Genomic DNA, 12,779 nt, shown 5'->3' with positions numbered 1-12,779 from the left:
CCGGTGTAAATAAACGAAGATTACAGTGACATTCTCTAGGTACCGTGAGGATCCACAACTATGGTATGTATCGTTAACGTTAAGATTTGTTTACTCGTTACAGAAGGGTAGCAGTCAGGACAGCGATGTAGTTGTCGACAAAGTCTTCAGGTGTTTTTTGTATGACTTCTTGCGTAATGAACTTTCATTTCCGTCTTGGATCATATTTGCTGTCGTTGGTTGTTTTGACAATATGTCTAAATTTAACAAGCGGCTACAAACTAGAAATATTATTCAGATATTGTGAAAAAGTCGTTTGTCGCACTTATGACAGAGATCTAATTAGGTCTCTTCAAAGGATTACGAACAACAAGGTAATGTCCTACACAATAATTTAAACCAGTAATTGATAATCAGCTCTTAATACATGTATTTAACGTTAACTTTCACACAAGTAAACGGGAGCATGATCTAGGGACTAGCATGTTCAATAACATGTATTAATATCGTCTGTAAAACCACACCACAATATACGTAATATAAATGTTGTGTGCTCATTTGTTACAAACATATAAATATAAACATTAATTTGTTTATTTTATAACAATTGTGAAACAAAATATTTCAACTTATACTAATCACTTTTGTTGCCCATTATGTAAGCATGTGAGACGTCCTAATTTATGAGGTATCTGAAATACCTGGGGAAAATCCATGTGGTTGTGCAGGTGACCCAGGCCCTTACCTTTTCATATACATATCCGTTCTGGGAATCAAACTCTGCAGGGCTAGGTGAAGTGCTAGTGTGTTACCACTGTGCCACCTGACCATACATGTGTGGTAATCACATGTTATAGATTACCAGAGCGTATTGTGAGCATATCCCCCATTAAACACTCACTTCCATGAAACTATTACATTGAATTGTTTGCTCTGTGATATATCAGACTTATCAAATTAAGACTACACAAAGCATGTTTGTCAGATGTTTTTGAGTTTCCTTAACTACATAACAGAATAACATATAAGAGGCTAATGGCATATCACTGTGCGTGGTTGGGATAAAGTATCTTGTCAAAGGACACATCCAATACAGTAAAGACAGTTCTGCTTTTTTACTAATTGGGAAAACATGAATTGCAATGGTTAGGGATTGAGAATCAAACCACACACCTCAGATGTCTTCAAATAATACCAATATGATAAACAGATTTGAAAAATGAGCCCACTTTGATTTGTAAATGATGCTAAATTGATCTGGAATTTCAACATTTTTTTTATTTCATTTTCTTTTTCTATGATGGTTAACTGTATGTGTGGGCAAATTAGCATATGTGTAAGCTGAGTTTACCATATCATGTAGAACATTCATATTGTGACATGGAATGTATTGTATTTGTTACAGGGAAACAATGCTTCCCAACTAGAGAAGGAGATTGGATCCGAACAGCTGCCTGCAAACGAACACTATTTCGGATTAGTGAATGTAAGTATTGATGGCCCAATGTAGTATTTCGTGTGGTGTTTCTACTGTAATACACTTTATCTATGTCAGTTGATCGTCAAAAACGATACCGCCCACAACATCAGGCAAGTTCAGAAGACATGTTGCCAATATAGCAGATGAGCCGGTGGTTACTTTTAATTATGAACATTGAAATAGTGAATTATATTAGTTTGGCATAAATGGTCTGGTTACATATAGGATATATGCATCACTTAATCAAGTAATTAAGGCCTATAGAAAGGTGTAGATAGTACAATCACAGTACATGTGCATCTGCTCATAGTGATGTAGTCAGCCCTGGTATACATGTAAATCTTTGCAAAAAATTGATACATTGGAATATGTTGTTTCTACATGTGAATTTTAACAAAAAAAGAAAAAACAAAAAAAAAAAAAAAACAACAAAAATATAGGGATCTCTGATCCACCAGGTAGGATTAATATAGAACAGACAAATAATAATGCCCTTATTCCATAACTTGAACTCTGTTGAAAGTTGTTCAATAATTATTTCCAGTTTAATAACATTTGTAATTGGTAACTTGGAGTTTGATGTCATTGTATGTTTTGTGGTCATTACATTGTTAGTGTCAAGGTTAAAATGATGAATGTCACCCCACAGTTTTATAAGCAGTATAAATTTATATTTATATTTGAGACCTTATTCACTTTCTTTGTGTTTTCAGTTTGGGAACACCTGTTACTGTAACTCTGTTTTACAAGCACTGTATTTCTGTCGACCATTTCGAGAGAAAGTTTTACAGTACAAACAACATCAAAAGAACAACAAGAAAGAGAGCCTGCTGACATGTCTAGCAGATCTATTCTATACTATAGCTACACAGAAAAAGAAGGTTGGCACTATTGCTCCCAAGAAATTCATCACAAGATTACGCAAGGAATATGGTATGAATATGCTTATTGGAATAGATTAAAGATTGGTTCGTTTTTACATGTGATGTAGATGTCTGTTGCTAAACAGAAAATAGGTCTTGGTAATAATATTGTTGATTTGGTTTTGCCTTTAAGAGTTGTAAAGCAAAATATGGTGAAGTTCATATAAAGACAATGATATATGATAGAGTTACATATCAATTTTTATACAGAATGTATTTTAATGTGAAGATATATTTATTTGTACAGAACTTTTTGACAACTACATGCAGCAGGATGCACATGAGTTCCTCAACTATTTACTCAACAGAGTGTCTGAGCTGTTACAAGGTAACAGAATTATCTAAAACAAAATCATAAAGAAATCAACGATACACTGTCAGGTGTATATGTTTAGACATGTCAACATCATTTTGTTTGTTAAATTATCAGCCACCTTATATCTCAAACTTGAAATTGATATATGTGATCCACATGGAGTCACCATCAGAACCACATGTATTAAGAAATCAATGTTGTTCTGGTTTCTTATAATGTTTAAGTTAAGTTATTTCTTCTTGAAATATTGCATCAAAATGGTCTGGTAGGTATAGGATTGAATATAAGGCATGTCAAAATCTTTGTGATTGTTTCCTTTTATCAATGCACTATATAAAATTCTTTCTAATTACAGAAAAACAGGGAAACAAGACAAAGAATGGAGGAAATGATAACCAGCCTGGATCAAAATCAGAGCCAACTTGGGTGGAGGACCTCTTCCAGGGGACATTCACTAATGAGACACGATGTCTTAACTGTGAAACGGTATGTTATAGTCAGATTGCAAGCTTTGCTGGGTTTATCACCCCATGAATAACAAGGATCGTTTTGTGGCAGTGTCTTTTGTAGTCACTGGTGGTTGTCTCACTGAAAAATCTAAGGGAGGCTCATTGCAGGGTGTTCAGAGCTATTATGGGAATGTGTCTTACCCAAGAACAATGTCAACACACACTAGTCTGTTTTTCAGCTTTCTGAGAATCACAATCTGCCACTGTGGGTAGTGCCAAACCACACCTCAGATGTTCACCTGAGGTTGCCCAGGCTAATACTAAACTGATTGATATATTGTGCCATCCAGATTGTAAACTAGATACCTTTGCGATTGTAATAAGAAAGATGTACTGATGTTACAGACAACCTGTCTTGATTGTACCTTAAAAGGATAAACATAGAAATCAATAAGGTATTCCTTTTTCAAAACTTGGACTTAATTTACCGACTGAAGATTAAAGTTTTCTCTATGTTCTGCATTTTTGCCATAATAAGACCTACAAACATTCCAGGTAAATGAAATGATTGATTTTCTACAATTGTAAAATAAATAAGGAGTATGGTATTATAGGTCATTTCTATTTGGGAGCAAACAGTTGTACAAAATGAAAGGGTTATGGTTATTGTATTTGTTGAAGATGTAGTGCCAATTACGGAGATGATACATACACATTTATTCACATGTCAAACATTACCATATATGTCATAAACAATATCAATAGAAACACTGTGCTAAGCAATAATATCCATAGAAAGGAGACCATGACTTTTTGATGTGTAAAAAGAAAACTTGAATAGGTGAATTTATAATTAGGAGATTTAAATTCTGAAACAGTAAGGGTACATCAAGGTGTTGTTATAATGCACAAAAAAAGTGTGAGAACGTAAATTTTTAACAGCATTTGTTTTTACGGTGGAATTCATGTATAATCTTTAAGAACTAAAATATCTGCTGACAATATATGACGAGGGTCTGTGAATGTGTGTGTTGAGCCTTAGTTGATTCAGTTTTTAGTTTGCCTGAGCTGTAGGAAGTTCCCTATTCAGGAACAACAATATTGAGGGACTATTCATGGTGTGTTCCACTTTTGATATACACATGTAAGATGTTTAATCAGAAAATGAACTAACTTAGTAAAGTTTTATTTACTGTGTGAACTGTATATAGCTAAGAATCACCACACACCTTTTTGTAAAGAATGTCATTTACCTATTATAAATTTTTATATTCTTTTTATTGTGTAGGTGAGCAGTAAGGATGAAGACTTCCTAGACCTGTCTGTAGACGTGGAACAAAACACGTCTATCACACACTGTCTTCGTGGTTTCAGCAGCACTGAGACCCTATGTGCAGAACACAAATACTACTGTGAAGGATGCTGCAGTAAACAAGAGGCACAGAAGAGGTTAGACTTCATACATAATTTTATTCACAGTTAGAATAATTCTCATTTGATTTAGGGCATTAATAGTACGATATGTATTAGATTGATGAGTGGCACAGAAGATATACTGTAATTGTCATGGAGATAAGGTTTCATTCCCCAATACAATTCCAAAAGTAGAGGATCAACTGCCCAACGTCGCAGACTTTCAGTTTTCTATAAATGTAAGACCTGTTAAGCTTGTCACACTGTGATGTTATTTCTGCCATATGGGGCTAATGTGTGAAGTTTTGATTGATTGATGCAAGACATGATTTTATGTAGCTTTTGTAAATAAATACATTCTACTTAATATCAAATGAGAAATCAATTACAAAAAAAGGTGAAAAACGATTATCTTTATTCATATTTATGAACAGTTTGGTAATTTCATTATTAGAGGTTATCATATTTTCAAACTGTTTGATGATCATAAAATCTTATCATTTTTTCTTTAGGATGAGAGTGAAAAAGTTGCCTCAAATCCTGGCTCTTCATCTAAAAAGGTTCAAGTACATGGAACAGATGAACCGATTTACTAAGTTGTCCTACAGAGTTGTCTTTCCCTTAGAGCTGCGATTATTCAATACAGTAAGTGACCAATCAAAGTCGTATTTTATATTTTCTATTCTAGCAAATTTATATTTTGTCTGCTTTCATATCTGAGCTGATGAAATTCTTGCATTAGATATTGCTGGTAGCATAGATCTAGTAGGCGTCGAGGGGCGTTGAATTTTGTAGATTTATATTTTATACATTTTTGAACCAGGGTAATTTTTGCTTTATCACATAGAATTTTGGCTTTCTAATGCTTAATTGATTGTGTTTGTGTTTAAGTCGGATGATGCGTGTAATCCTGACCGAATGTATGACCTGGTAGCTGTGGTGATCCATATTGGCAGCAGCCTCAATCGCGGACACTACATCAGTATTGTTAAAAGTGACGGCTTTTGGTTCCTGTTTGATGATGATATTGTTGATGTAAGTGTTCCTATATTCATATTCTTATTTTTACAACCATTCAGTATTATAATTGAATATTTACATGTTCCTGTGTTCAGCTTTCATTCTGAATGTTTAAAAAAAATTGGCTTATTGTGTTGATTCAAAGCACAAAAATCAGAAAATTAATCTTTTAAGCTTAATTTGATTTCTAAGACATTTGCATTCCAAGTTAGAAATCCAGTAAGAACATCAATGCAGAAGTTTTATTTAATAATTGAAGGAATTCAAAAAAAAATATGAATCAAACTTAAGATTAATTTTTAAGTAAACAGTGACACATTCTAGAAATGTGAAATATAACAAAAATCAGAACATTCAGAAAAAAAAGGCACAGGGTTTGAAAATGAGGACAGGACAATGAGCTTTTGTGTCCCATTCTACTTGGATCATTGATACTTCTTCATTTTTATTAGAAACAGTTTATGAATAAAAGAGTTATATCCCTATAATATGGAAGTGGTATAAGAGTTATATCCCTTTAATATGGCAGAGCTATAGGTTTTTGTGTTTGGAACTATCAACTTTGTTTGCTTTAAGTACAGAGTAAATTTATGATATGTATATGTCTTTCTTATTTCTTGTACAACTTTTGTTTTTTTCTTGCAGAAAATTGATTCCAATGCAATAGAAGACTTTTATGGATTGCCTTCTGACTTACAGAAAAACTCAGAGACTGGTTATATATTGTTTTATCAATCCCGGGAATGAATCTGCCATGGATGCTAGTCGGACAAAAAAAGCTTGTTTGAGAGATGAAATTGCTAAGTGTGTGAACTTCATTGGATTGTGATATTTTGTTTTAATTTTGAATGTTTTTACTTCCTGTTTTGTTTAAGGATATAAATGTAGATTTGAGTGATCAGCTGTTAACCAATGTGTTTGTAAATCGTGATATGTTGTTACTGAGATCAATTGATGCATCCTTTGCTGGAGTGTTCAATCTACAAAGTCACTTCCAGTTGGTTTCATTACATGCATAGCTCCTCAACCTCTGACTGAAAAAGTGAGTCTATTGTAAATGAATTTATAGACAAGTTCAAAATTAGGAACTTTGTTTTGAGGTGTTTAAACATTGATGCAAGTTTTTAAGGAATGGCCAATGGTGCTTCTGTTTTTGTCAGATGTCAAATTAGATCTGAAGTGATGATAACATAGAAACATCACATGTATTTTGTGTGGTAAATCTGACAAGTTTTATTAATAAAATCCATCACCTGATTTAGTGCTGTAATATTGAACTGTAACAATTAATTTCAAAAGCTATTAATTAACAACAATTTACCAAACACCAGTTATCATTTAACCGTTGAAATTTATTAATGTTTTTAATTTGTTTTGTATAGATCACTATTAGAAGTTAACTATCCCTTCCATATTAATTTCTTCAGTAACTCAAAATATTTACTTGATACTGACGGTATTGAATCTTGTTAGGTTACTAGCTGACCTGTAGATCAGTGTCTGGGATTACAAGTATACATTACATTTTCACATTATAACAATCATGTAGGGATCTTACATTACATACCTTGTAATAGCTATTACAACATTGTAAAATGATATGTTATGACAAAATATAGGGAGCCAAGCAGAAATCTAGACTTCAAGAATGACCCTGAAAAGCATGAAGATGCACAGTGTAATTATTACTGAAGAAAGACTATTTCAGAAGACCATTATCTGTTCTTTCTTTGTTTTGATATTACATCAATTCCTTAAAAAACTGAAATAAATTGAAAATAACAAAGACAAAAAATATCAGTGTATATTTGTATGTAGGTCATTGCAGCTGTCCATACAGCAATATCACTCTTCTTACATTAGATTTACTGGTTTCTTAAATCTCAACCTTAATTTATAAAGATGATAAAGTTGTTCAGTCTGTTGTATTATCAAAAGCAAATTCCTACTGAATTTGATTTCTATGAGATGACTAATAGAGCATGATTATAGAAGATAGATTTCAAAAATAAAGCAAACCGATCAATAGCTGGATGTTTATGTAATATCTATGTTAGTAAGATGTTAATAACCTAAAGAACTGTAAACTATATGAAGGATTTTGTTGATCTTGATCAGGATGATATTTATGAGTGTAATCTTCACAAATTATATGATATATTGCATTTGTAATTTATTCAGATGTGACTGTCACGGCTTTACCTAGGTCAGTAAGGTGATATTAATAAGCAATGATGATGTAGAATATGTACAAGTATTTCCACTTTTATACAGGTTGTTTTCATAGCATCATACACAGTTACATCTAACTACATGTATTAATAAATCATAATTGGTCAGGAAAATTGATTGGATTAGAATTTTTTTTTTAATTTTTAGTGAGATTGATATAATTTGGATTAGAATAGTTTTATGCTTGTTGCCTGGATAATTTCAATATGCTTTTTAAAAATGAAATACCTCAGAATTCAATGTCATATCGGTTAGGTTATGATTAAGTTCTATCTCTTTTATAACATGTAGGTTGTATAAAGCATTTGACTTACTGTATATGGAGAGACCTTGGTCACAGGTTAACCTTTGCCCATTCTATGCTTTTGTCAATAAGACGAAAATAAAATAATGGCCAAAGTTTGAAGTTATTTTTGTTTGAAGGAGAAAGAAAACTCTAGACAAAGGTGTCTCTGTATACACAAGTGCTTGGTTTTCAAAATTTCTTTCAAATGTATTGTAATTGACTGTTTATTATGGATTGATAATGATTCAATGAAGTGATCAACAATGCACTTTATCAAGAATAATAATCATATTTCCGTTAGGATAGGTAACAAAAATAAGATCATGTTTGTAATAGCAACAGAAACACTTAATAGGTTAGATATTAGATTGATAGATAATATTAATTTAAGATTATAATCAGGGTAAAGCTGTTTATTTAAATGTGTAAAAACACTATTAACTACAGGGTGGTATCATGATACTCCATTCTGTTGAGAATGTTACAATAATTTGATGCCCTCTCTCTCACTCTCTAAAGGGCATGTGCTTGATCTTGTTTTTGTACTTGAATATACAAAGATTTACTGCCCTTTCATCATTGTGAAAGAATACCAGACAATATTTCCAATTTTCTTTGGTGTATACTGGAGTGAACTGATCATTTCATAACTGGTAGCCTAGACAATTTACTGAAAATAGATGAAATACTAGAGAACTTGCATGAGTAAGGACTTTAACTCATGTAATGTTGTTATTCAATAACATACATACAGGTGAATCCTACTTATCACCAAACCATTTATGATAGGTGACAGGAAGGGACATTAATCTTATCAACATGCTTTTATGTTTTGTATGAGAATTTCACAATTTGAGTGTACTTATTGTGTATAATGTAGAGAAAAGTACTTCATTAAATTTTGTATTTTTGATTCATTCAAAGCTTGATGTAATGCATAACATTTCCGTATGAAAACATTCAAATTGAGCAATTCATCTTGAATCTGTCTGACATTATTTACATATCATGAATGAATATTTCACTCAAAAATAACTACAGATAATACTGCATGAATGAGTTTGAAATTCTTTCCAGATTAACAGTAATGAAATAAAATAAAACTTTTCCCCCAATTGTAAGATTTTAAAACAAAATGACACTCATCAATTTTTTTCATCAATTAATTTGCATTTCTCTGACACTAAATTTTAATAGAGAACAAAATGACACTCATCAATTTTTTTCAAAAATTGATTTGCATTTTTCTGACACTTCTTTCCTAGATATCATATTTAATACTTTACACTTATAAGTTGTAAAACAAATTAACATTGCATTTGTAAACAAAGGAAAGATATTTACTCAGGCTAAGTTTGAATGAAATGAAGATCATTCTCGAAGGTAATTGAGAACATATTAACATTTTCCAATTATGTTGAAGTGAAGAAATACGAGTTGTTTTTTTAATAAATGTAGAATAACTTTAATAGATATTTAATTAAAATCCTAGTTATCAGGTAATCAACATCTAAATGATTGGGGTTGTGAGAGGATGGTGATTTTGTTCTTACTTTGTACAGTATATGACATTGTATAAATCAATTGAATATGTTACATGTAATTTGATTCATGCTGTTATTGCAAAAATAAGTGTCTTGGCTGAAATATGTAGGTATATAAACACTGTCTTTGTGGTTTGTCTGTGAAGTGTCAATGGAGATGTTATACAAGGTCAATCTTTTTTGTTTGTTTGTCCGGTGTCGATATCTAAAACCACTTATTTTTTATAGAATTTCCCAAAGGATCAGATATCTAAGTAAACCTTTAAATTCTAGAATAGATTTTAGACAATTGTTATGGAACGTTTTTCCTCTGAATTTATTGTCAGCAAAGTGAATGTGATCTTCGCAATCAATGACATAGATTATGTGTGAGAATATGTTGATGAGAAATTCAAGATTAACTTAAGCATGAAAAATATTGCACATAAAAATTTGGAGTTTTTGATTGGCATGATGACATCAATACAAAGTGTTTCTATCGGTCAATTCATATTTTCTTTTTTAAAATTACTAATGTTTTGCAGAAAAATCAAATTGATACTGTAGATAATGTTTTATAACTTCATATAGATGGACTCGTCTGATATTTTCATCCTGTGTATTTTTTCCCTTTGCTTTAATCTATTAGTTAGCATTATTAAGTAACATGTATTGATTAGAACACGTTTGAACAAAGAATTTATTGAAAATTCTATATAATTATGATATTTATCAAGAAGGCAAGACAATAATAGTTTGATTATATAACATCACACTTTTGTTGTAGCTTATAATTTTGTGTCCATGATGTCTGATGAGAACTGTGTACTGGTATATGTCTGGAGTGAAAAAACCTACAACCACGAAAAACTGACTTCTGTTGATGAATACTATTACCTATGATCATTTGTAACATGAATGATAATCAGATTGAAGTTATATTATCTTCAACAATAGTTTTGTAATTTGTAAATGATTTCTTCATGACCAGGACTGATTTATGCAGTGATATAGATAATTGCATTTATTGTGAACAACACGTGTTGTAGTATTAGAATATCAATTACTTTTAGTATGTACAGGTATTACTTCTCCCACAGATCTTGTTTCTGTTGAAAAATATATTAGTCTACTGAATGAATTAATGACAATTTTCACTCTTGGTTATGGGTTGTCCCAAATTTACTTCAAACTATTTTTGGCAACATGATGTTAAACTCTGTGGGGTTTTCATCACTTGAATATTATTAAATAAACCGATAACAATAAACGTGGTAATAGATAAGAAGGGAAGAGGGGAACCGCGACTAGTGTTTTGTCTACTGAAAATTATATTGTATTCATACTTACAGTAGGTAAAAGTGAGTTAACAGCTGCCAACTGTAAACACAGGACCTTACAATGATTGGTTCGTGGAATGAAATTAGCTTAAGTTAATTACTTAACAGTGAAACTTTGATCAGGGTGTATGTCTAAGTTCCTTGATTTTTTTTTCGACTCTACAAATAAAAGTTAGTTGGATATTTTAAAGATTTTTTTTTTCATTGACAAATACTGAAATATGTATGTTATTCACAGCTACATGTGTTTGTAAGTCAGGAAGGAATAATGAAAGATGTAGACAAAATTTTTTACTATAATTGACGGAATGAATTACATGTAGTTGAATTTTTCTTTATTAGTGATAATGTTTTCTTCAATGGTACATTTGTATCAGTATGACGTCATGTTTTTGTTTAAAGCGACTGGCTTTAATGGATACCAGATGGAGAACTCTAACCGGAAATCATTAGATGTACGGGTTTTTGTCAAGGTGGGAACAGGTCCATTTTTACCAAAGCCTGTCTCTTTCTGATAACTATACCAATGTTACTATCAATCATGGAAGTTTTTAGTGTGTTGATGCACCCATGTTATAGGTCATTGTGGACCAGACGATATTTAACGGAAACGTCCAATAAAATCTTAGTAAATAATTGATTTGTTTGTTTATATTTTAGAGCGCGGAAAACGAGGCTACACTGGTCTTACTTACAAGGGCGTTTTGGTGTCCATTCAATATCAGGGATGTTTATGACCAGTACATCAGAGGCAGTAATTCATCACAACATATGAAGGTGATTAGAATAACAGGTTTTGATTCAAATGTGCAGAACCAAGCTTGGAATGTGTACTATCTATCACGCTCCCGAAAAAAACGAAGAACAATGAAAATGACGATATCGAGTCCGGTACAAATGCCGCTCCAAACCATTACACAACTTCACAAGAACGTTTTTTCCGTCGCCTTCTACACTGTGCCTTCCCTGTTCCGTTCTATGCAAAATCGAAACTAGTATGAAAACAACATTGTTCCGTCGTTGTAAGGCCAAACGACGGTGAATTCGAGTCCTTTTACTGCAGTTATTATGACTTTGTTGCAACAAGGTGGGTCCGATGTAGGGCTAACGCGCTTTCGATTTGGTAGGCTATCAAACCGGTGCTATTGTGCATGTGTATAAATCGTATGCGACGGTCAACCTTAGTATTACCACTCCACGCCGAGACTTCCCAGTCTGGATCACGAGCCCTTTCCTTCTGTATTCAGTTTTGGTGAATTCTAAGTGCTGATACTGTCAGCTATGGCTTATTTCTTAAATTGTAAAATCTTCTCATTGTTTTTACTCATTTACGGATATTGGCCAAGAAGATGTAAAAGCTTATTTACCGGAAATGTACGTTGTACTTTGATAGGATCTGTGACAATTTTTTAATCGTTTAGGATTAAACATTAAATGTTTTTTTATTTATTTAAGAATAAATGTAGCCTCAGACCATCTAATGCTGATGTACCCAAAGCTCAGAGTCATATGACAAAGGGACAGCCTTTTTCTTAACTCATCTTATTCCTTTATCTAGATCTCTACGTCACGCTTGGAAGATTTCAGGATTCCGACAATACTTATGGACATGTCCGATTCTTTCTTAATTTGTCTTTCTTTGGCGGGATATTTTCAACGTTCATTCTGCACTGCACACTTTACGAAATGTTTCGACTGTTACGGCTACGTTTAGCATTCCAAACATACATGTAGACTTTTACAATATATTCCAACAGACAATGTTTAGTTACAATAGTGGTACTATACCATCAATCGATCATTGCAACAATCAACCCT

At 32.3% G+C, this 12,779-nt stretch overlaps 1 protein-coding gene across 1 annotated transcript; it reads left to right on the top strand.

Annotated features, from left to right (window-relative positions):
- LOC132560243 (ubiquitin carboxyl-terminal hydrolase 46-like) lies at positions 1-11,571 on the top strand. The gene is made up of 9 exons (XM_060224904.1): positions 1-63; positions 1,385-1,465; positions 2,173-2,392; positions 2,630-2,710; positions 3,054-3,184; positions 4,436-4,596; positions 5,073-5,205; positions 5,452-5,595; positions 6,226-11,571. Exons 1-9 carry the CDS (start codon positions 61-63, stop codon positions 6,325-6,327), a joined length of 1,056 nt encoding a protein of 351 aa, XP_060080887.1. The 5' UTR covers positions 1-60; the 3' UTR covers positions 6,328-11,571.
- Positions 11,572-12,779: the final 1,208 nt, after the last annotated feature.

This window comes from Ylistrum balloti, unplaced genomic scaffold, assembly GCF_031769215.1.
Source record: "Ylistrum balloti isolate Yb309-2 unplaced genomic scaffold, AGI_CSIRO_Ybal_v1 Utg371040, whole genome shotgun sequence".
Taxonomy (NCBI): Eukaryota; Metazoa; Mollusca; class Bivalvia; order Pectinida; family Pectinidae; genus Ylistrum; species Ylistrum balloti.
Note: the sequence above shows the minus strand (reverse complement) of the source record. Positions and strands in the feature narration are given on the sequence as shown.

Bases quoted from the DNA above. Each gene is read 5' to 3' on its own strand.
- LOC132560243 (XM_060224904.1), top strand. The intron at 1,466-2,172 runs GTAAGTATTGAT...TTGTGTTTTCAG, and splicing joins ACTATTTCGGATTAGTGAAT to TTTGGGAACACCTGTTACTG. The intron at 5,596-6,225 runs GTAAGTGTTCCT...TTTTTCTTGCAG, and splicing joins TTGATGATGATATTGTTGAT to AAAATTGATTCCAATGCAAT.